This window comes from Rhinopithecus roxellana, chromosome 16, assembly GCF_007565055.1.
Source record: "Rhinopithecus roxellana isolate Shanxi Qingling chromosome 16, ASM756505v1, whole genome shotgun sequence".
NCBI lineage: Eukaryota > Metazoa > Chordata > Mammalia > Primates > Cercopithecidae > Rhinopithecus > Rhinopithecus roxellana.
This window is the reverse complement of record NC_044564.1, coordinates 57,073,254-57,098,098: the sequence shown is the minus strand read 5'-3', so window position 1 is coordinate 57,098,098 and position 24,845 is coordinate 57,073,254. Positions and strand designations below refer to the sequence as shown.

General features: G+C 39.1%; 2 protein-coding genes across 5 annotated transcripts in view; one reads left to right on the top strand and one right to left on the bottom strand.

Annotated features, from left to right (window-relative positions):
• ERMP1 (endoplasmic reticulum metallopeptidase 1) overlaps positions 1-6,696 on the top strand; it is a 111,007-nt gene extending 104,311 nt beyond the window's left edge. Inside the window, exon 16 of the transcript XR_004054015.1 lies at positions 6,567-6,696. The gene's annotated coding sequence lies outside the window, so the exon portion shown is untranslated. The remainder of the gene's footprint in view (positions 1-6,566) is intronic.
• RIC1 (RIC1 homolog, RAB6A GEF complex partner 1) overlaps positions 1-24,845 on the bottom strand; it is a 149,234-nt gene that overhangs the window by 3,177 nt on the left and 121,212 nt on the right. For all 4 annotated transcript variants that reach the window (XM_010365092.2, XM_010365093.2, XM_030919989.1 and 1 more), the window contains 13 exons: positions 24,488-24,526; positions 24,080-24,190; positions 22,786-22,875; positions 21,332-21,492; positions 20,267-20,405; positions 8,899-9,015; positions 7,390-8,118; positions 5,687-5,845; positions 5,464-5,600; positions 3,101-3,387; positions 2,048-2,239; positions 545-722; positions 206-394 (listed from right to left, as the gene is read on the bottom strand). In XM_010365092.2, the coding sequence (XP_010363394.1) occupies positions 206-394; positions 545-722; positions 2,048-2,239; positions 3,101-3,387; positions 5,464-5,600; positions 5,687-5,845; positions 7,390-8,118; positions 8,899-9,015; positions 20,267-20,405; positions 21,332-21,492; positions 22,786-22,875; positions 24,080-24,190; positions 24,488-24,526 (2,528 nt within the window). The remainder of the gene's footprint in view (positions 1-205; positions 395-544; positions 723-2,047; positions 2,240-3,100; positions 3,388-5,463; positions 5,601-5,686; positions 5,846-7,389; positions 8,119-8,898; positions 9,016-20,266; positions 20,406-21,331; positions 21,493-22,785; positions 22,876-24,079; positions 24,191-24,487; positions 24,527-24,845) is intronic.

Genomic DNA, 24,845 nt, shown 5'->3' with positions numbered 1-24,845 from the left:
CTAACTTTATTTGATGGATATTCATTTAAATAGCTGAGTATAGAATGATTATTAAAGAAAGTAGCTTAAAAATGAACATATAATAAGTAATATATAATAAATCAATAAAATCTAATACATGAACCATAACTAAGCCTTAATGTGAAAGGACAGGATTGACCAAAAGACGTGGAAGGACACCAATCCTAAGGAAAGCAGCACTTACCAGTCTGTGGAGGCCCATCGGTCTACTGCATGGAGCCCTGTCTTTATGTTCTGTAACATCTCTCCATCTACCTCTGAAGACTGTGTAATAACCAAAATCTGATTGATTATTGAAGATTCTCTAAGAATCAGGCCTATAACAATGCACCAGTCCAGGCACCCTGCCTCCATGAAAATGTGTAGCAAATATCTAAATATAAGCAGAAACAAAATGATTTATGCTAAGCAGGATCTATAAGATGTACAGAAGTGCAATGATTCTTAGGAAAGTAGACCCATACCTATTTCCCCAAATACTCTGAGTAGGCATTCTGTGATTTCAAATAGCCAAGAAACTCACCGAAGCTGGACCTGGGATTTATGAGGCCCTTTACTGGCCAACTCCATGGAAATGTGCTCCAGCTCTGACTGAGTTAAACTGAGCGTAGAGAAATTTTCATCCACCATCGTCCAGTCTCCATCCACCATGGAGCTACTTTCAGTCAAGTCTGTGGCTGAACCAATACTGCATTCATCACCTGATGAAGAATTGCCAAAAGTTACAAACCAGCTTCTTGGAGAAAAAATGTTTTCCTTTAATTTTAAATATTAGCTGTTCCTCGGATGTTGATTTCTCAGACTCTTGAAACTAAAACATGAAATCCATGGCTAAAATTACCATGTGAACATAGAAGATATTTAAAGAAAGAATTAGATAACCAGACATTATGTACCGTTAGATGGAAAAATATACTACCACCACCTATGAAGCAGTCTTCCCCAGCTCCCTCAGCAAAATCTAGCTAGAATTTGACAAAGTCTTTACATTCAGCTACTAATTTACAGGAAATACAGAGGAAACTGTTCAACTAAACCATGAAGATATAATAAGCAAAATCATTATTGTGAGAAAATCCACAAAATCAAATTTCTTCCAGGAATAAACTGCAAGGAAGGGAAAATGAGATGGTGGGGGAACATCCACTTGAGAATTAAGAACACAACCACAATATGTGAACCTTATTTAAATCTTAACCTATACAAAATTTTGATGTTTATGAAAATTAGAAATCTGAATACTTATTGGATATTTGATGGTATCAAGGAATTATCAGTTTTTTATAGGGATAATGGTATTTTGGTCATAATTCTTCACGAGTCCTTGTAGGAAAAATACTAAAATATTTATAGCTAATACGTCATGGATTTTCTTCAGTTAATACAAGAGGGGGGAGGTACACCAAACAAATGTGGCCATTAGTGATGTAAGCTGAGTGACGGCCACATGGGGGAAGGAGGGGAACCCCACTATATTATACCTGATATAAATGATGAATTGAGGGGTGCTGATGAGTTGATGGGTGCAGCACACCAACATGGCACAAGTATACATATGTAACAAACCTGCACGTTATGCACATGTACCCTAGAACTTAAAGTATAAAAAAAAAAACCTTCTTATATTCCAAAAGAAAAAGAAATAAAAAAGATAAAAATGATGATGGAGTAAAATTTTTTATGATCCACATCTAATTATGATAAAAATGGAATTCTTTATATGAGGATAACACATTTTGCTTGCTTGGAGCTCAAAGTGTTTCCTTATCATCAAAACTGATTTACAAAGATTCATCTATTAATGTTGATCTGTACTATTTATTTTGTTCACGTAAAATAAATATGGCAAAGTACAGTCAAGGCCAATTTGGCCTTGTTCTACAAACTGTCTACCTCTCCAGTGGATACAAATGGTTAATCCTCCATCACGACAGAAAAAGAGTGAAGGTCTATCTCTGAAGTGCTATAGCACATAAACTTTCTTCAAAGGAACTGAAGAATAGCCAAGACTTAAAATGACATTTACCTTTATTAGATAAAGGTGACAAGAAGGCATCTTGCATTTGTGGTCCATGGGATGAAGCTGTGTCTATCTCATGATGGGTGGGGCCAATGCTGGTGAGCCAGCTCTGACTTCGCTGGATGTTGGAGATGCCAGCATCCATCTCAAGGTTTAAAAATGGGTCAGCTGATTGAGACTTTAACAGCTGCTCTCCCACTGCAGAGTGGGTCCGAAAACAAAAAACGGAGGAAGAAATTCAAGATGCACGCACTGACATTTTCAGTTCAGCTCTTTTAGCTTCCCCCATGTGCCTACCCAATAAGAACAGTTTAAAGGCAATTACTGTCTTACACTGTATCAGCCACCCCAAAACTAGAGACGTGGGATTGTGTAACAATGGACTGACCATACAATGCCACCTAACAGTTATATCATCGTATCTCTTACTGGAGCTTGGCAAAACTTTATTATGTTATGTTATGTTGATCTTCTAAGTGATTTGCTTTGGCTCTTCAGATAACATGAAGTTTCTAAATGCCAAAGTTAAAAGTTTTGGTTTCAATATTCATAAATAATAATAATTAGAATAGTCTTCATAAAAGACCTGAATTTAAAAACTTTAAACTTTTCTTTCACCAAATATACACGTTTAGTTTGTCCTCTCCTACTTTAGAAGGTGGCCTTTACTGTTCCCTTCGAGTGAGTTCTGTCAGCTTATTTTGAGGTCCATGTCAGCTTATTTTGAGGTCCATGTCTGTCTGATTCCAGAACTCCTTCCCACAATAACATAAGCATGATAGCTTTTATATTCAGGCAGTTCTCAACTTCTTTATAATCCAAGAATGATTAGATTTTTGAATTAGACTTCAGCGTCACAAAACTTAGACATAGGTTCTACTTTATTTACATCCTTGGTCAAATAGTTGGCATTCCAACTCATGTACAAAAAGTTGGCTTTTATCCACTCCTAAGTTTGGAATGAAAGTAATTCCTTGAATATCAACTAAAAGCAAAATGTGTAAATACATCGAGTAAAATACAATTCTCCTTGTACAAGTGACATGAAGTCTACATTACCAGTTCGGTATTTTCCATTTTTGAAAGGAGAACTGATAGAAGAGGCTGGGATGATTGGAAGTGGCCACAGGAAATCTTTATGGAGTCTCTTCAGGGCTATTACAAAGTTGTCTACCCGGGCAGCTCGGGTACGTTCCTTGCACAGCCAACTAATTAGTTCAAAGCCCAGCTGGGCTGCAAAGCAGCCAAGGTCCTTTAACCTCACATCTTCTAAGAGGCGCCGAGCATGTCTCCAGAGCATCATGTCAATATACATGTTCTCAGCACAGTCACTGTCTTTGCTCCATCTGTAAGTGGAAACACAAGAAAGCTACAGAATAATCTTTACTGGAGGATTTCACATACTTATTACGCAGAGGTACTGATAAAGCTGACAAGGAGATAAGAGATCCAAGATCTAATTCTGATTGACAATGATGATAAAGTATCAGCGCTTCTCCTCCGTGTTACACCACAACCCTCGGAACACAGTAGGCTCTTTAAGACACATCTGTAGAATGAATACAGGGAACAGGAAAAGGGGGATGGAAGAAGTCAGACTAGGAAGCAGGTGACAGGTGAGTGACAGAAAGACAGCAAACCTATGCTGTATTTGAAAAGCCCAAAGAAAAGAGGGAAGGAGAGCACATCAAAGAAACTAAGGATAGAGAGGCAAAGTGAAATTAAATTTCTCAGTGTGAGTCATGCAGACATGAAAAGAAAACCAATTTTTTTTCTTAAATGACAGGTTTCACAATGTCACCCAGTCTGGAGTGCAGTGGTACGATCATAGCTCACTGCAACCTCAAACTCCTGGGTTCAAGCTATCTTCCCCACCTCAGCCTCCCAAGTAGCTGAGACTACAGGTACAATTCATTTGGCTCCCCCATTGTTTAATAACTTCTCTAATCAATAGGTTACAGGAGAGTCAAATGCATTAGCACTAAATTTTTATTTTTATTTTTTATCAAAAGGTATAATTAGAAGGACAGGTAAAATTACTGACTTTAAGAAGGCTTTTGGATTACCTACAGATTTATCTATCTTCCTTTTTACTTTGGTCCTCTATCATCAGAGGTAATTTAAAAGTCTTTTGCATTTTCAAATCAAAACCACAATGCGATGCCACCTTACTCCTGCAAAATGACCATAATCAAAAAACAGTAGATGTTGGCATGGATGTGGCAATCAGGGAACACGTCTACACTGCTGGTGGGAATGTAAACTAGTAAAACTGCTATGGAAAACAGGGTGGAGATTCCTTAAAGAACTAAAAGTAGAACTACCATTTGATTCAGCAATCCCACTACTGGGGATCTACCCAGAGGAAAAGGCGGCATTATTCAAAAAAGATACTTGCACACGCATGTTTACAGCAGCACAATTCACAACTGCAAAATTGTGGAACCAACCCAAATGCCCATCAATCAACGAGTGGATAAAGAAACTGTCGTACATACGTATATATGGAACACTACTCAGCCATAAAAAGGAAGGAATTAACAGCATTTGCAATGACCTGATGAAACTGGAGAGTATTATTCTAAGTGAAGTAACTCAGGAATGGAAAACCAAACATTGTATGTTCTCACTGATATGTGGGAGCTAAACTATGAGGACACAAAGGCATAAGAATGATACAATGGACTTTGGGGACTTGTGGGAAAGGCTGGGACTGGGGCGAGGGATAAAAGACAACAAATATGGTACAGTGTATACTGTTCGGGTGATGGGTGCACCAAAATCTCACAAATCACCACCAAACAACTTACTAATGTAACCAAATACCACCTGGACCCCAGTAACTTACGGGGAAAAAAAAAGTCTGTGGCATTTGGCCAGGTAGGGTGGCTCACGCTTGTAATTCCGGCCTTTTGGGAAGTAGAGGCAGGCAGATCCTTGAGGCCAGGAGCTTGAGACTAGCCTGGACAACATGGTGAAACCCCATCTCTACTAAAAATACGAACATTAGCCGGGTGTGGTAGCACATACCTGTAATCCCAGCTATTCGGATGGCTGAGGCAAGAGAATCCCTTGAACCTGTGAGGCGGAGGTTGCAGTGAGCTGAGATGGTGCCACTGCATTCCAGCCTGGGTGACAGAGTGAGACTCTGTCTTAAACAAACAAAAGTTTGTTACATTCAGAACAGGTACATCAAGATCTATTCCAGAAAAAGGGGCAGAAACTATTCAAAGGGTACTAAAGTGAACTTGGGAGGAAGAAAAAAGGGAAGCATTCTGTGTGGTCTCTGCTTTTTGGGAATGGAAAAATAAACTGCAACTGGATTAAATAGTTGTTTCCATTAAGACCTAATTTTGTAAATGTCTTGAAATGCAATGTGTCATGAATGCCCAAAAAGCAGTAATGGCTCTTTATTATTTTACCTTTTTCCAGAGGGACCAGATGGCATGCTTAGTGTTTTCTGTAAACTGAATTTACTCGGAGGAACATTTTCAGCTGACTGGGATAAACTGATGCTTCGATTCCTGAAGAACTCAAATCCACCACTTGAACTGGGTTCCTAGGATTACACACAATATGCAGTACCATTACAGAAAGATGCCACATGGGTGTATGGTCTAGAGATGTATAACTTTTCCAACTAACCTGAGCTGTGGGTGTGGATGGAGGTGTCTCAGATTCTCCAGAGCCAATGGCTTTAAGAAATCGAATCATGTGTCGACAGAGGTCCCACTTGCCTTGTTCTAGTGCTGTGTTGAATAGAAGGGTAGCATGTTGCCTACTTACTGCAGGGACTTCCATATTCTATAAAAAACAACCAGGACAGCATTCTTTTTATACTACACAATTTGGGAAGATATGAGCAATTCTTTATCTCCAGCTTTCTACACTCCAAGAATGTAGTCACACCACCACAGGGGGTTAGTTTAATAGCAAGATTAAAAAGTACCGTACAAGGAAAAGCGAGACAAGTACTCTTCTGGTGCATGTAAACTGTAATTTATTAAACTCCCACTACATGCCAGATACCGTACATATACTTTAATTCATTATTTCATTTATTTCTCCCAGTGACTCTGCAGATAGACATATCATTTGTATTTTACAAGTGAAGAAACTCAGTTAAGTAAATTGTTGAAGATCAGCAGAAAAGGAAGAGAAAAAAGGGAGGTTTGCCCGACTCCAAAAAAGGTCAGGTCTGTCACCTGTTGTAGAGTTTTCTGAGGATGTAACTAAAATCTTTGCTTTGGGCAATAGCTAGTAGTAAGGTCCTGCTGCACATTCAGAATCCTCCATTTTTCTTTCACAAATTTAACCTGCCTATCTTGGTCTTCATGGAAAGGTGCCTAATATACAACTTTAATTGTAGTTATTATCTGTCAATCCATAGCAACTTAGGAATTCTGCTGCAGAAAAAATTACATTGTCAGGGAGATGAGTGAAGTTACAGGGAGTGACCCAGAACCAAAAAAATAGCTGCATTTATTTTGATTCTGTTTTTAAAACCCTATGTATTTTTCTTTAGGGATAGCCATGGATCATACTTCAAGGCCACCCGGCCTCTGCCTCTGAGTGTCTCTTCTGGTTTCAGTCCGTTGTCGTGAAGCAAAGAAGCTGACGGGAAATCTGCTTCAGGCAGAGATTCAAACCAGGTTTATGGTTAGTTTCTTATATCAATGAAAACAACTTTGCAGTAACTGGAAAGAATCTTTAAGTGTAGCCTATCAAATAACCAACTGTCAAGCCCTTTTGTCAAATACCTAATAAATTGTCAGGAGTTGCAAAGAAACCATTATTTTGAGAAAACCTGTGTGCTCTGAGGGTCTTTGCTGTGGCAGGCCTGAGCCTTCTCGGCGTGCTCTGGGGAGACTAGCTCAAGGTGCTCTGTTATGACCATGCTCTAAGTAAGTTTCCCCTCAGCAACCCACACTAAAAGGAAAGAAATCTACTGTTGTGGGAAGCTCAAACTCACTAATATCCCAAATAATACTTTCTTTGCTATGTTTCTTATGTAATATTTCAATAATCTTATGTAGTATTTCTTTCATGTTCTTATTATATGTATTCTAATACATATATTAAATTTCTTCAATATTATTAAATATTCAAAATACTACTCTGAACTCATTACTCTGCTTAGGCTTATTTATGTACAAACAGGAAAAAATATCTCTGCAATGTTACTTTATGACATTCAAAGGAATCTGAATTCTTCCAAATTAAAGATATACACAGAAAATCTGACTATGAATTCCTTAAACACAATCATGGTGCCAAAACAGGACATTTATATTTTTCTAAGTTTAAGCTCATTAATTCTTGCCCCTTTATAAATACAGAATTGTTACCTGTAAGATAATAAGGTAAGAGGCAGCTGTGTCCAAATCCTGAGCCATCAAACATTCCTCAAACAAGTCCTTAGGGTTTCCAACAGCTGCAAAAAGGTAATTCCACAGGGCATATTCAGTCTTCCTGGCACAATGGACAACTGTCTGCAGGAAGAGGGGGAACTCGGTGATAAATTTTGCCACAGTGGGAAGCAGAGGGTCGGGAATGGGCTCCCGTGAGGTAGCTTCTTCTTCCAGTACTTCATGGAGCATGAGCTCCAGCACATGAGGGAAGTAAGGTAATGTGGCACAGGACTGGGCCAAGAGCAAGGCTTGCTCCCCAAGGTTTCTGACCAGAAGTTGTCGTAGAATGTGGTGGAGGTAGATCTGAGAGGTTCTCTCCACAACACAGAAAGGGAAGAGCACCTCCAGCTGTTCTCTAGCATTGTTCCGAGTATACAAAGAATCATATAGCAAAGTGTCATTGACAGCACCAAGGACTAAAGCATCTTCAAACAGAACAGCTAGCGGGTAAATGTTGATGTGGAAAGGCAGCATGATCCGCTGGGACAAGAAGGAATGGGGCTTGCGGTGATCCCTAGGAAAGAGAGGGAGCCAAACTTTCATCCCTGCACCACCACAGCTCAGCCAGAGGGCCTCCAGAAGGTGACGTTTCTGTTTATTTGCTCGACACGTTGTCCAGACACTTTCAACAGACTGGGCTAGTACAACAGGAGGACAGAATGGCAGCTGGAGAAGGAGAGACAAGAATCAAGTTGTTTTCCTATTACATTTGCAGGTTCTTAAGTTCCTAGGTACTAGTTTACTAAGTCTTTCAAATGATAGTATAGTATCTATCTTTTTGGGAAAAGCAAGGGGATCTATTTAGAGTTAATAAAAGTATCCTGGCCTCTTGAAGTATATACACTTAAATCTAAAAACAAAACACCCCATGAACTTCACCAGTCTATCCCTATATTTTTTTTTGAGACGGAGTCTTGCTCTGTTGCCCAGGCTGGAGCTCAGTGGCGCGATCTAGGCTCACTGCAAGCTCCGCCTCCCGGGTTCACAGCATTCTCCTGCCTCAGCCTCCCGAGTACAGGACTACAGGCGCCCGCCACCTCACCTGGCTAATTTTTTGTATTTTTAGTAGAGACGGGGTTTCACCATATTAGCTAGGATGGTCTCGATCTCCTGACCTCATGATCTGCCTGCCTCGGCCTCCCAAAGAGCTGGGATGACAGGCATGAGGCACCACGCCCGGCCTCTATCCCTTTTTTTTCCCCATTAGAATTCGCAATGAATGATGCCTAAGCAGTAACATATGGAGTATGGAACATTTCATGATCATTTTGGGACCTTATCCTCCAGTCAGTCAGTCTTATACCCAGAGGCTTAAGACTAATTTTATGGACTTACAATTTCTCGTTTCCAAATCATAAAATACTCTTCTCCTAAATTCTTTAATTCCTTCATCCTTATCTCATACCTTCTTAATGTCTGAAAAGAAATGACTTGCACTTTACTCACAAGTTTCCTTTGGTTAGGGTTACTGTCCTTCTCCCGGATCTGTGGGCCTGACCTGTCCCTCTGCATCATGATGAGCTGTCCTGCCAGGTTTAACATAATGCTCTCTGCACCACGAGCCTGAAATTTAAGAAAAAGCAGCTAAATTCATACTCCTGTATCAGTATGCTTTCCGCATCTCCCCCCAATCCATAAGGTTTATAGATGAAACAACACAATGTTTATTGAGGTTGTATTATGTATAGCCATTCTGCTAGGCTCTGTGGGAATACAAAGAGCTTTCTGGCTAGGATGGTACAAAGCCTAACACATAATGCAATTAATGAACAACCCCAGTGACATAAGATTGAGGGCAGAGTTGAATTATCCTGAAAAAACTAAGAGAACTTTAGAAGTTTATCAAAATGAGAGATCACTTCAGTGATCTAGCTGCCATAACTACAGGAAATTTAAAAGGATGCAGTGGAATCTGACAGATGAGGAAGACATACACAAGTGGGAGAGTAAGGGTTGGTAGAAGTGTGTAATGAAAACGAAGACAGGGAACTACCGGGAAAGTGAGAACAGTCTGGCTAGACTAGGGACATTATGAGAACAAAGCTGGATGGTAACAGACCTTCAAGGAGGATTTAGAAAGCCAGGTAAAAGAGCAGCAGGAAAGAAGCCACTACTTATGGCTCTTGATTAAGACAGTTATTTAAAAAATCAGAGTTAATCAGGATAGGTTACTCAGGAGAGGCAAATTTCATGGGTGTTGACTTCAGAAATGGGGAAATAGTCTGCCTTTTTATTATGAAAAATTTCAGTCAAACCTCAGAGAGCCTAGTATAATGATTTCCTATTGAGCCCTATCACCCAACTTAAACCATTATGCACATTAAATTTTGAGCAGCCCTGTTTTAAAAGGAATCTCAGGTATCAAGTCATTTCCACCTGTAAAGAGGAAGGAAAATTTTGGTTAAAAAAAATAGAACTTACTGCTATCCTAGACATGAAAGGTAGAAAAAGAGAAGAACCATAGATGATTTCCAGGTTAGCGGAGGTGCTGGAGAAGTTGAAGTTATTATCACTGATAGAAGGTAGGAAGAGAAATTAGGGAAGGGAAAACAAAAGACTTTCCCTTTTTCTTTTTGGCTCATTTAATTTGAAAAAAAACAAAAAAACAAAAACCTTAAGACTTCCAGGTAAAAATGTGAGCAATGACTAAATCAGAGATGACTGTACCAGTGTCAGAAGCTTAAAGGTGAGGCTGGGCCAGGCCTGGCACAGTGGCTCACGCCTGTAATCCCAGCACTCTGGGAGGCCAAGGCGGGTGGATCACGAGGTCAGGAGTTTGAGACCAGCCTGGCCAACATGGTGAAACCCTGTCTCTACTAAAAATACAAAATAAGCCAGGCATGGTGGCAGGCGCCTGTAATCCCAGCTACTCAGAAGGCTGAGGCAGAAGAATCACTTGAACCTGGGAGGCGGAGGTTGCAGTGAGCCAAGATCGCGCCACTGCACTCTAGCCTGGGTGACAAAGCAAGACTCCATCTCAAAAAAAAAAAAAAAAAAAGGTGAAGCTGGTAAACGAAGGAGACAGATGTTTCTCAGGCACAGTAGCCAGGGAAAAAAGAGCAGCAGGCCATCACCTGAGCTTTTGGAAAACAAAAGAGAAATAGGGAAGCACAATGCTATATATGCTATATAAACAGAAGGAAAGAATTTCAGGGAGGAAAGAATGACTATTCAAAACTTGTGAGATTGTGTCCCAGTCTTTGCTGCATGCTGGCTGGATTAATTTAAGCTGCCAATATCATTTAGGGTTCATCAAGAAAACAACAGCCACCCTATATATTCTAGTTGCAAAATACTTGGCTATACAAACTACTCTTGCTTACTGCTTTCAGATTCTACAGGGAATTGTGTATAAAGAAATGACTAAATAAAAAAATTGGGTATCTATCCAGAAAGTAATTTGGAGGTATGAGAAGCGAACATGGAATTTAGGTGTGTGGGAACTAGAAAAGTCAGACACCTAGATAACAGTAAAATGTAGCTAGATAGCAGAGGGAAAAAAAAAAAGACACAAACACCTGCAGCAAAACAGCATGACTGGGATTGGCATACACTAAAACACTTCAAAAGACCTTAAAGGCATTTACTGTAATTCACCACAATATGAGTAATATTTATAATGACTACCTTAAGTTTTAAGATGGCAGATTTCACCACATTTCATACTAATTCATTAAAAAAGTACAATTCTCTTTTCTTCAGTGAGTAGGTATTATCAGTATCCGATCTTAGCATTCAACATTTTCTGATAATGTTAAAGAAGACTGCAACAGCACTCTCAGGCAACTTTAATAAAGCTTTCAGAAAAAAGCAAGGGCTACCTGTATGCTCAAAATCCTAAATTTGAAGGAACCCCAAACTCCATCTCTTACCCTAAAAAAATCCCTGGCAGTTGATTATCCATGAGAATTTCAGTAGCCAGGAGCTCACTCTCATGGAGAGACTATCTTGCTGTTGAAGAGTTTTCACTGTTACTACTATTTTTTTTTTTAACTTTAGTATTAAATCAAAACTTACTTTGCTCTAGCATTCTTTGTTTTCCCTCTATGGTAATCAGTCAATTTTAACTTCGTAATCTGCTCTAGCCAAATTAAGCACCTTCTCTTTGTGAAAGGTCTTCTCTAAATATGGTATTCAGTACTACTGATGCCACTGGTTGCCTACTCTATCTGGGATATATGAGTCCTATTTTAAATATGAAAACTTTAAATATGATTAAAAGTAGGGAGAATAGTATAATGAACTTCCACACTGCCATTATCCAGATTCACAATTATCAAGATTTTGCCTTATGTGCTCCATCCATCCCTTATTTTTTTTTTCAGTTTTGTCAGAGTATTTTTCAAGTAAGATATGCTACCCATTTTACTTCTATATGTTTAATATGCATTCCTAAAATATATGGGCATCTGCTTACATAGCCACAATGCTAGTATCACATCCAATAAAATTTACAATTATTCCCTACTTTCTCTCCCCATTAGTATTTAAATATCCCTAATTGTTTCAACAGTGTCTTTTCATAGCTTGTCTGAATGAAGACACAAATGAGCTTACTGACTTGGTTCTGTAGGGTAGTGATTATCACATTTGCCTCACAAATGAGTTTTATCCACTGCATTTGGTTTTTATGGGTTCAAAATCTTATTTAATCTAGAAGATGTGCTTCTTTTTCCCCCACGTTAGTGACTTGTAGCTGTCCAACAGAATGTCTCGTATTCTGCTTCCTTGTGGTAGGGAAGATGACTCTGTACACTTGATTTGATTCGGGTTCAAGATTTCTGGCAATAATTCTTGTGAACTTCATGCTTTATCACCTCAAGAAGCATACCACACCTGGTTTTCCCATTTTTAGTGATGCTAAGATTGATTAGTTCCTCAGGACTGCAAAATGATTTTTAAATTGTCACAGCTTTTTTCACACCTTTTATCTAAACTTCTATAAAACAGTATATTCCCTTATCAACTAGGACTAACTGGTTACCATTAAATATGATTTGTAGAGGAAATGGGAACTATATTTTAAAGGAGAAAACCAATTTTACCTTGAGAAGGGAGACCAAGGCCGAGCACGGTCACTCACGCCTATAATCCCAGCACTTTGGGAGGCCGAGGTAAGCGGATCATGAGGTCAAGAGATTGAGACCATCCTGGCCAACATGGTGAATCCCTGTCTCTACTAAATATACAAAAATTAGCTGGGCGTGGTGGCGCACACCTGTAGTCCCAGCTACTTGGGAGGCCGAGGCAGGAGAATCACTTGAATGTGGGAGGCAGAGGTTGCAGTGAGCCGAGATTGCGCCACTGCACTCCAGCCTGGCGACAGAGTGAGACTCTGTCTCAAAAAAAGAAAAAAGGGGGGCGGAGCAAGATGGCCAAATAGGAACAGCTCCAGTCTCCAACTCCCGGCGCGAACGACACAGAAGACCGGTGATTTCTGCATTTTCAACTGAGGTACTGGGGTCATCTCACTGGGGAGTGCCGGACAATCGGTGCTGGTCAGCTGCTGCAGCCTGACCAGCGAGAGCTGAAGCAGGGCGAGGCATCGCCTCACCTGGGAAGCGCAAGGGGGAAGGGAATCCCTTTTCCTAGCCAGGCGAACTGAGACACACAACACCTGGAAAATCGGGTAATTCCCACCCCAATACTGTGCTTTAAGCAAACGGGCACACCAGGAGATTATAATAACCACACCTGGCTGGGAGGGTCCCACGGCCACGGAGCCTCCCTCATTGCTAGCAAAGCAGTCTGTGATCTAACCGCAAGGCAGCAGTGAGGCTGGGGGAGGGGCGCCCGCCATTGCTGAGGCTTAAGTAGGTAAACAAAGCCGCTGGGAAGCTCGAACTGGGTGGAGCTCACAGCAGCTCAAGGAAACCTGCCTGTCTCTGTAGACTCCACCTCTGGGGACAGGGCACAGCTAAAAAACCACAGGGGAAGCAGCAGAGGCCTGTGCAGACCCGAACGACTCTGTCTGACAGCTTTGAAGAGAGCAGTGGATCTCCCAACACGGAGGTTGAGATCTGAGAACGGACAGACTGCCTGCTCAAGTGGGTCCCTGACCCCTGAGTAGCCTAACTGGGAGACATCCCCCACTAGGGGCAATCTGACACCCCACACCTCACAGGGTGGAGTACACCCCTGAAAGGAAGCTCCCAAAGTAAGAATCAGACAGGTACACTTGCTGTTCAGCAATATTCTATCTTCTGCAACCTCTGCTGCTGATACCCAGGCAAACAGCGTCTGGAGTGGACCTCAAGCAATCTCCAACAGACCTACAGCTGAGGGTCCTGACTATTAGAAGGAAAACTATCAAACAGGAAGAAGACCTATACCAAAACCCCATCAGTACGTCACCATCATCAAAGACCAGAGGCAGATAAAACCACAAAGATGGGGAAGAAGGAGGGCAGAAAAGCTGGAAAACCAAAAAATAAGAGCGCATCTCCCCCTGCAAAGGAGCGCAGCTCATCGCCAGCAACGGATCAAAGCTGGTCAGAGAATGACTTTGACGAGATGAGAGAAGAAGGCTTCAGTCCATCAAACTTCTCAGAGCTAAAGGAGGAATTACGTACCCAGCGCAAAGAAACTAAAAATCTTGAAAAAAGAGTGGAAGAATTGATAGCTAGAATAATTAATGCAGAGAAGGTCATAAATGAAATGACAGAGATGAAAACCATGACACGAGAAATACGTGACAAATCCACAAGCTTCAGTAACCGACTTGATCAACTGGAAGAAAGAGTATCAGCGATTGAGGATCTAATGAATGAAATGAAGTGAGAAGAGAAACCAAAAGAAAAAAGAAGAAAAAGAAATGAACAAAGCCTGCAAGAAGTATGGGATTATGTAAAAAGACCAAATCTATGTCTGACTGGGGTGCCTGAAAGTGAGGGGGAAAATGGAACCAAGTTGGAAAACACTCTTCAGGTTATCATCCAGGAGAACTTCCCCAATCTAGTAGGGCAGGCCAACATTCAAATTCAGGAAATACAGAGAACACCACAAAGATACTCCTCCAGAAGAGCAACTCCAAGACACATAATTGCCAGATTCACCAAGCTGAAATGAAGGAAAAAATCTTAAGGGCAGCCAGAGAGAAAGGTCGGGTTACCCATCAGACTAACAGCAGACCTCTCGGCAGAAACTCTACAAGCCAGAAGAGAGTGGGGGCCAATATTCAACATTCTTAAAGAAAAGAATTTTAAACCCAGAATTTCATATCCAGCCAAACTAAGTTTCATCAGTGAAGGAGAAATAAAATCCTTTACAGATAAGCAAATGCTTAGAGATTTTGTCACCACCAGGCCTGCCTTACAAGAGACCCTGAAGGAAGCCCTAAACATGGAAAGGAACAACTGGTACCAGCCATTGCAAAAACATGCCAAAATGTAAAGACCATCGAGGCTAGGAAGAAACTGCATCAACTAACGAGCAAAAAAACCAGTTAATATCATAATGGCAGGATCAAGTTCACACATAACAATATTAACCTTAAATGTTAATGGACTAAATGCTCCAATTAAAAGACACAGACTGGCAAACTGGATAAAGAGTCAAGACCCATCAGTCTGCTGTATTCAGGAGACCCATCTCACATGCAGAGACATACATAGGCTCAAAATAAAGGGATGGAGGAAGATCTACCAAGCAAATGGAGAACCAAAAAAAGCAGGGGTTGCAATCCTAGTCTCTGATAAAATAGACTTTAAACCATCAAAGACCAAAGAGACAAAGAAGGCCATTACATAATGGTAAAGGGATCAATTCAACAGGAAGAGCTAACTATCCTAAATATATATGCACCCAATACAGGAGCACCCAAATTCATAAAGCAAGTCCTTAGAGACTTACAAAGAGACTTAGACTCCCATACAATAATAATGGGAGACTTCAACACTCCACTGTCAACATTAGACAGATCAATGAGACAGAAAGTTAACAAGGATATCCAGGAATTGAACTCATCTCTGCACCAAGCAGACCTAATAGACATCTATAGAAGTCTCCACCCCAAATCAACAGAATATACATTCTTCTCAGCACCACATCGCACTTATTCCAAAATTGACCACATAATTGGAAGTAAAGCACTCCTTAGCAAATGTAAAAGAACAGAAATTGTAACAAACTGTCTCTCAGACCACAGTGCAATCAAACTAGAACTCAGGACTAAGAAACTCAATCAAAACCGCTCAACTACATGGAAACTGAACAACCTTTTCCTGAATGACTACTGGGTACATAACGAAATGAAGGCAGAAATAAAGATGTTCTTTGAAACCAATGAGAACAAAGATACAAATTACCAGAATCTCTGGGACACATTTAAAGCAGTGTGTAGAGGGAAATTTATAGCACTAAATGCCCACAAGAGAAAGCTGGAAAGATCTAAAATTGACACTCTAACATCACAATTAAAAGAAATGGAGAAGCAAGAACAAACACATTCAAAAGCTAGCAGAAGGCAAGAAATAACTAAGATCAGAGCAGAACTGAAGGAGATAGAGACACAAAAAACCCTCCAAAAAATCAATGAATCCAGGAGTTGGTTTTTTGAAAAGATCAACAAAATTGACAGACCACTAGCAAGACTAATAAAGAAGAAAAGAGAGAGGAATCAAATAGACGCAATAAAAAATGATAAAGGGGATATCACCACGGACCCCACAGAAATACAAACTACCATCAGAGAATACTATAAACACGTCTACGCAAATCAACTAGAAAATCTAGAAGAAATGGATAATTTCCTGGACACTTACACTCTTCCAAGACTAAACCAGGAAGAGGTGAATCCCTGAATAGACCAATAGCAGGCTCTGAAATTGAGGCAATAATTAATAGCCTACCAACCAAAACAAGTCCAGAACCAGATGGATTCACAGCTGAACTCTACCAGAGGTACAAAGAGGAGCTGGTACCATTCCTTCTGAAACTATTCCAATCAATTGAAAAAGAGGGAATCCTCCCTAACTCATTTTATGAGGCCAACATCATCCTGATACCAAAGCCTGGCAGAGACACAACAAAAAAAGAAAATTTTAGACCAATATCCCTGATGAACATCGATGCAAAAATCCTCAATAAAATACTGGCAAACCGGATTCAGCAGCACATCAAAAAGCTTATCCACCATGATCAAGTGGGCTTCATTCCTGGGATGCAAGGCTGGTTCAACATTCGCAAATCAATAAACGTAATCCAGCATATAAACAGAACCAAAGACAAGAACCACATGATTATCTCAATAGATGCAGAAAAGGCTTTTGACAAAATTCAACAGCCCTTCATGCTAAAAACGCTCAATAAATTCGGTATTCATGGAACGTACCTCAAAATAATAAGAGCTATTTATGACAAACCCACAGCCAATATCATACTGAATGGGCAAAAACTGGAAAAATTCCCTTTGAAAACTGGCACAAGACAGGGATGCCCTCTCTGACCACTCCTATTCAACATAGTGTTGGAAGTTCTGGCTAGGGCAATCAGGCAAGAGAAAGAAATCAAGGGTATCCAGTTAGGAAAAGAAGAAGTCAAATTGTCTCTGTTTGCAGATGACATGATTGTATATTTAGAAAACCCTATTGTCTCAGCCCAAAATCTCCTTAAGCTGATAAGCAACTTCAGCAAAGTCTCAGGATACAAAATCAATGTGCAAAAATCACAAGCATTCTTATACACCAGTAACAGACAGAGAGCCAAATCATGAATGAACTTCCATTCACAATTGCTTCAAAGAGAATAAAATACCTAGGAATCCAACTTACAAGGGATGTAAAGGACCTCTTCAAGGAGAACTACAAACCACTGCTCAGTGAAATAAAAGAGGACACTAACAAATGGAAGAACATACCATGCTCATGGATAGGAAGAATCAATATCGTGAAAATGGCCATACTGCCCAAGGTGATTTATAGATTCAATGCCATCCCCATCAAGCTACCAATGAGTTTCTTCACAGAACTGGAAAAAACGGCTTTAAAGTTTATATGGAACCAAAAAAGAGCCCGCATTGCCAAGACAATCCTAAGTCAAAAGAACAAAGCTGGAGGCATCATGCTACCTGACTTCAAACTATACTACAAGGCTACACTAACCAAAACAGCATGGTACTGGTACCAAAACAGAGCTATAGACCAATGGAACAGAACAGAGTCCTCAGAAAGAATACCACACATCTACAGCCATCTGATCTTTGACAAACCTGAGAGAAACAAGAAATGGGGAAAGGACTCCCTATTTAATAAATGGTGCTGGGAAAACTGGCTAGCCATAAGTAGAAAGCTGAAACTGGATCCTTTCCTTACTCCTTATACGAAAATTAATTCAAGATGGATTAGAGACTTAACTAATACCATAAAAACCCTAGAAGAAAACCTAGGTAGTACCATTCAGGACATAGGCATGGGCAAGGACTTCATGTCTAAAACACCAAAAGCAACGGCAGCAAAAGCCAAAATTGACAAATGGGATATGATTAAACTAAAGAGCTTCTGCACAGCAAAAGAAACTACCATCAGAGTGAACAGGCAACCTACAGAATGGGAGAAAATTTTTGCAATCTACTCATCTGACAAAGGGCTAATATCCAGAATCTGCAAAGAACTCAAACAAATTTACAAGAAAGAAACAAACAACCCCATCAAAAAGTGGGCAAAGGATATAAACAGACATTTCTCAAAAGAAGACATTCATACAGCCAACAGACACATGAAAAAAATGGTCATCATCACTGGCCATCAGAGAAATGCAAATCAAAACCACAATGAGATACCATCTCACACCAGTTAGAATGGCAATCATTAAAAAGTCAGGAAACAACAGGTGTTGGAGAGGATGTGGAGAAATAGGAACACTTTTACACTGTTGGTGGGATTGTAAACTAGTTCAACCATTATGGAAAACAGTATGGCAATTCCTCAAGGATCTGGAACTAGATGTACCATATGACCCAGCCATCCCACTACTGGGTATATACCCAAAGGATTATAAATCATGCTGCTATACAGACACATGCACACGTATGTTTATTGCGGCACTATTCACAATAGCAAAGACTTGGAATCAACCCAAATGTCCATCTGTGACAGACTGGATTAAGAAAATGTGGCACATATACACCATGGAATACTATGCAGCCATAAAAAAGGATGAGTTTGCGTCCTTTGTAGGGACATGGATGCAGCTGGAAACCCATCATTCTTAGCAAACTATCACAAGAACAGAAAACCAAACACCGCATGTTCTCACTCATAGGTGGGAACTGAACAATGAGATCACTTGGACTTGGGAAGGGGAACATCACACATCGGGGCCTATCATGGGGGGGAGGGTGAGGGATTGCATTGGGAGTTATACCTGATATAAATGACGAATTGATGGGTGCTGACAAGTTGATGGGTGCTGCACACCAACATGGCACAAGTATACACATGTAACAAACCTGCACGTTATGCACATGTACCCTAGAACTTAAAGTATAAAAAAAAAAAAAAATCAAAAAAAAAAAAAAAAAAAAGGAAAAAAGGAAAAAAGAAAAAAAAAAAAAAAAAAAAAGAAGAAGGGAGACCAAGATGGTTAAGGGGTCTAGAACAAACATCACATGAAATAGTTGGAGGTATGTCACATGAAATAGTTGGAGATATGGAAGTATTTAGCATGCAGACAAGAAGACAGAGAGGTTTGAGGAGAGAAGGAGAAGCCAAGGAATGATAACTGTCTGCAAATATTTTAGGGGTCATTATGTGGAAGAAGGAGTAGCTTTTACAATGTCTTGTTACAAAGAATAGAGAACTGAAATAAAATGTAACAAAATCGATTTTAGATTCATATAAGTAATATTACATTCCCCATAACTGGATAATCTACTGCACTGTTTTCTAATTATTTTATGGAGTGTTGAGGTTTGAGAGAAGTGCCTCGATAGGAAGTAAAAGTCAGACTGGGCAGACAGGGATGACAAATAAATCTACATAGAATTTTCCTCTGACAATAAGTTCCCAGTTGACACAAAGTTTACAAACCACTGAAATAGGAAGTTATGCAACGTGGGTCCTGGTCACCCTACTGCCGTGTTACTTTACCCAGAAACTATGGGATTATACTTTCTCTTTCCTCATAATTAACTAATTATAAAGCCCCTGCTATTCTATACTCAATTCTACTTCTTTCCGTATCCTTTTTCACTGCCCAAGTTCAGACTATGAACACCACTGACCTAGATCATTACAATGACCTCCCAGTTGCTCTCCCTACAGTAGTTTTGTCTTACTAAAGGTTAGATCTAATAATATCTACCTTAAAACACTTTAAAGTCTAAAATTATCAATATTATCTACAAGACTTATATCCTCTTTCAATTTCCATGTCCCAGTCACTGTAAAATTCTTCCAATTCCCTGAGTGTGTCATGTTCTCTCTTGTCTATGGGCCTCTGCACTACCGTTCCTTCCACCTGAAAATCCATCCCCTTTTAACTTAGATAAACTCTACTTATTCTTCTGGTTTTAATTTAAATGATACAGAAATCTCTGATTATTCAGATTATAATAGGTTTTTGTTATATGCTCTCACAGTAATGTATACTACTTTTTGGTACACATAACAGGAACAATTCATTATGTATGTAATTATTTGTTTAATGCCTGAGCAGAAAGCATGTCTTTTTAATTTGCCACTGCAACCCAGCATCCTCATATAAGGTACATTTTAGACACTTAGTATTTATTTGCTGAACAAATAGTGCCTAATATGGACTCGAATACCAAAAACTGAGACGTAAACTCCAAAGAGCTTTGATAATGGAATGGTACCTGCTGTGGCATTTTCAAGGTGATTCCATTCTCTGTACTCACTGATGTCAGAGTGACAGATACTACCAGGAAAGGATGAGGAATGTAGCGTGACATGGAAACCTCCTGAAGAACTTGAATACCAGCAGTAGTATTTGGACTGTAAAAACAAAACAACAACAGTGCTAACAAGATTTTCTTTCTTTTCCACTAGTAATGGTATTAGACTTCATGCTTATGGAAGACTCAGATGTCTTCTACCTATCATCTTCTCCCCATATATCCTTCGATCAGGAAGTTGGCAAGGTTGAGGGGAACCAGGGAACATACATGGGGATGAGAGAGAAAGAAAGGGAGTAACAAATAGGAGGGAAGACGAAAACTAGGGAAGAAGCTGTAAGAATACAAATATTTAACTGGAAAAACTAGTTGATTGAGAAAGAATGACGGTTCAATCACTGAGGCTAGTGAGATGTCTTAATTTTTATCTTGCATTACTCCTCAATCACTGTGCTGTTTCAGTAAATACATACTTCTATTAACCTCTGAGAACAAAAAGAGAACTCAAGAGGTGTGGTCTAAATATGTTGCAAGTAGACCAGATGCCAACACAAATATAAGGCAACATGCAGCAGCAACAACACTGCTGATTTTTTTTCTGCCCCAGACTATAGCCATCTAGCTCAGTGGAAATATAAGTCAGTTTGCTAAGAACATGCTTCCTACAGTCTTAAAGTTGTGGAACTCCTTCAAATTCCCACCAAGTATCGGGAGCACTAGGAGAGTCAGTAACCATTTATTTTCAAGGTTGTGAAAAAAATTTAGTATCTAAGGGTTTAACCTCATCCCAAACTAGATTTTTTTTTCAAATGACTCCAGGAAGATAAGCTAAAGAAGTTAGTGTAGGATATTTCTTTTTTCTTAGCTATTATATCAATATCACTAATTAAAACTTGCTTTTTTTACTTCTAACAAAAACGAGGTTGAATATAAAAGTGGAACAACTGTTTTGAGAAAATAAAAACTACAAAAGAAAAACGTGATAAATAGGAGCAAAAAGTGACTTCTCATATGCCAGATACTTACCCATCAGATTTTCTTTCAATACTGTAAAGGCATATTGAACAGTCTGCTCTAAATACTATTACCATGTCCTGGAAGACACTAAGCAGTAATGTTTCTGCTTGTGCTTTGGTGACATGAGCAAAGGCATTGTCCAGATTTGATGTTCGCAAGTATACTCTAAGCTGAAGAAAACAAAAATAAAGAAAATTATAAAAACAAGATAACTACTAGGGATGACCAAATACTTTAAACATGCTGTTTTTATCTTTTTTTTTTTTTAGTAACAGGAGTTAAAAGAACTATCTAAGCTTTAACAATAAATGGATTATGCTTATATATTTTTGCAGACTAGGCTCATTCTATGAATAAGCAAAGAATGAAGTGATCAAAACTGAATGTACTAATATAAAATATTCCTGTTAGACCTGCTTTATTTATTTATTTATTTATTTATTTATTTATTTATTTATTTATTTAAAGGCGGGGTCTCACTCTGTTGCCCAGGCTGGAATGCAGTGGCATGATCTCAGCTCACTGCACCTTCCGCCTTCTGGGTTCAAGCAATTCTGCCACCTCAGCCTCCCAAGTAGCTGGGATTACAGGGGTGTGCCACCACGCCCGGCTAATTTTTGCATTTTCAGTAGAGACGGGGTTTCACAATGTTGGCCAGGCTGGTCTTGAACTCCTGACCTCAGGTGATCCACCCTCCTCAGCCTCCCAAAGTGCTTGGATTACAGGCGTGAGCCACTGCACCTGGTCTAGACCTGCAGATTTAGACCTGATACATCATGAGACCAGCAGTTTCTCGAAACAAACAAAAAACCAGATATAGTAGTCTCCCTTATCCATGGTTTTGCTCGCCACAGTTTCAGTTATCTACAGTCAACCATGGTCTGAAAATAGGTGAGTACAGTATACTAAGATATTCTGAGAGACCACATTCATATAACTTTTATTACAATATACTGTCATAATTGTTTTATTATTAGTCATTATTAATCTCTTACAAATTAAACTTTATCATAGGTATGTATGTATGGGAAAAAAAGGTAGTGCTATATAGGGTTCAGTACTATTAACAGTTTCAGGCATCCAGTGATGGTCTTGGAATGTATCCCCCATAGTTAAGGAGGGGTTACTGTAAATCAGTAACTAAATAAATCTATCTCTGAGGACAGCTGTTCTTATATCATGAAATTTTTTGCTTTTAACTCTTTATTTTCAAACTCCATAGAGAATGTCTGACAGCTAAAATCTTTAGAAAAGGTTATCTTAGAAGTCTCAGTTGTCACTTAAAAATTTTTTAAAGTAGTAACCTGAAAAGAAAATCCCACTAGCTAAAAGAAGCTACATTTTTTATTAAAAGATAAAATGTTTTGTTCAATTTTGAATAGACTACTTTCTATATAAAATTAAATCATGCTTAATAGCTTTAAAATATAAAAATCTGTTATTTCTGAGAGAAAAAAACGTACCTCTTCTTGACGGTCATTTATGTTATAACATGCAAGGACCATAAAATCATTCCACCAGGCTAAGCCACCTGTCACGATCATATTTTGTTCCTTAAAATAAAAAATTTTTAAAAATTTACCTTATGCTACCAGAAATTGTAACAAAGTAATATATTTATAAAAATTCTTACCCAAAGCTTAAATTTTTTTTTTTTGAGACAGTCTCACTCTGTCACCCACGCTGGCGTGCAGTGGCTCAATCTCAGCTCCCTGCAACCTCTGCCTCCTGGGTTCAAGCAATTCTCATGTCTCAGCCGCATCCCAAGTAGCTGGGATTACAAGCATGCACCAACACACCTAGCTAATTTTTGTATATTTTGTAAGGATGGGGTTTCACCATGTTGGCCAGGCTGGTCTTGGACTCCTGGCCTCAAGTGATCTGCCCGCTTCAGCCTCCCAAAGTGCTGGGATTACAGGCGTGAGCCACCGCGCCCAGCCAAAGATCAAATTATTCTGTTCTACTCTCCCTCTCCAGTGATAACTCTAGAGCCTTTATTAATAATGATCCATATCCTGTTTATAAAAATAAATATTTCTTTAAGAAGGCAAATATACCATTAAAAATAACTGCGTGCTATATAGCATCATCATTCCAACACCCAATAGGGCTTGGTATAAATTCTGGCTTAATCACTTATCAGATGAGTAATTGAATCCTAGTTTTGTGTGTGTGTGTGTGTGTGTTTACATTGAAAGATGAGTAACAGTAGTGCCTTCATTGGGTTACTATGCAGATGAGTAAGGTAACATATATGAAAGTGCCTTAAAATGCCTAACACACAATAGGCACTTAACAAGTATTGATTTCCTTCTCTTCCAACTGCATGCATGTATGTACATACGTATACACATACACACACACACACACACACACACACATACGCTCACTATCCCATATGCATCACACACAGAACAGGCAGGGAATGATCTCAAATTCTGTGGAAATCTATTCTGATCACATTAGATAAACTCAAGCTGGAATGTAAGAATAAATCCTTAGGCTAAAGAATTATAGTTACCGATCTTAACAAGAATTAAAAATAAACCAACTATTTCAACACAAGATCCTTTATAAAATAGCAAGTATTTTATCAGAATCAAATCTTAGACATTATTCAATATCACTTTTTAATATCTGATTTTCCTTATTTTTAATAAGTAACCAGAATTACTTAGTGATAAACTTTACAGCTATTTCATATTGTAGTTCTCTTACACTTTGGGAAATAGGTTTTTAATCTCAAAAAAGACTAACCTGGGTAATGTTTCCAAAAAGTTTCCATTTTTTGGTGAGTAAAGAGTAATGTGCAAAACCAAACTTGCCAACCACAGCAATATTCTGTCCAAGCTTATCAATAGCTGAAAACTGTTTGAAAAAAAAAATAAGAACTTTTCCTTGTAAACCTATATACTTTATTAGGCATAAAGAGCTTAGTATTGTGTCAGGCAAATAGACTATTAATAAATGTTTGCTAATTAAATATTTTAAAATCCAAATATTCAGTTATAGCTGACAAAATTATAGATGTTAATATACTAGCAATGTTACAATAGATCAAGTGTTTTATTTTTCTCAATACACCCACTGAAGGGCTCTTCCCAGAATGCCTCTTGCAGCAAATGCTAGCCAACAAAAGTTAACACCAACAAAGTAACAACTCACCCGTATAGGCCAATTGCTCTCTAGATAGGTGCTGGAAATCTATAGAAAATAACACATCAGTTTGGTAAAACTTATGAAATATATTTAAACTTAAAGCATTAAGTTATCACAATATAAGATTCATCTTCCTGAACAATGTTTAAGGTGCCCCCCGCCCAGTTGGTAGCAGAGCACTTGGAATTCACCATTTGTATATGAATCAGTGTTTTACATCTTATGTTTGTTATTTCATGTTTCTAGGCACCAGACTTTCCTCTCCCTGCCCCTTACCCTTTACGATGTTTCTGTTTGTTTTAAATATTGAATTCAATACGGACTGACAAGAGATTTTCAGAGAAGGCACCCATGAGGGCAGCTA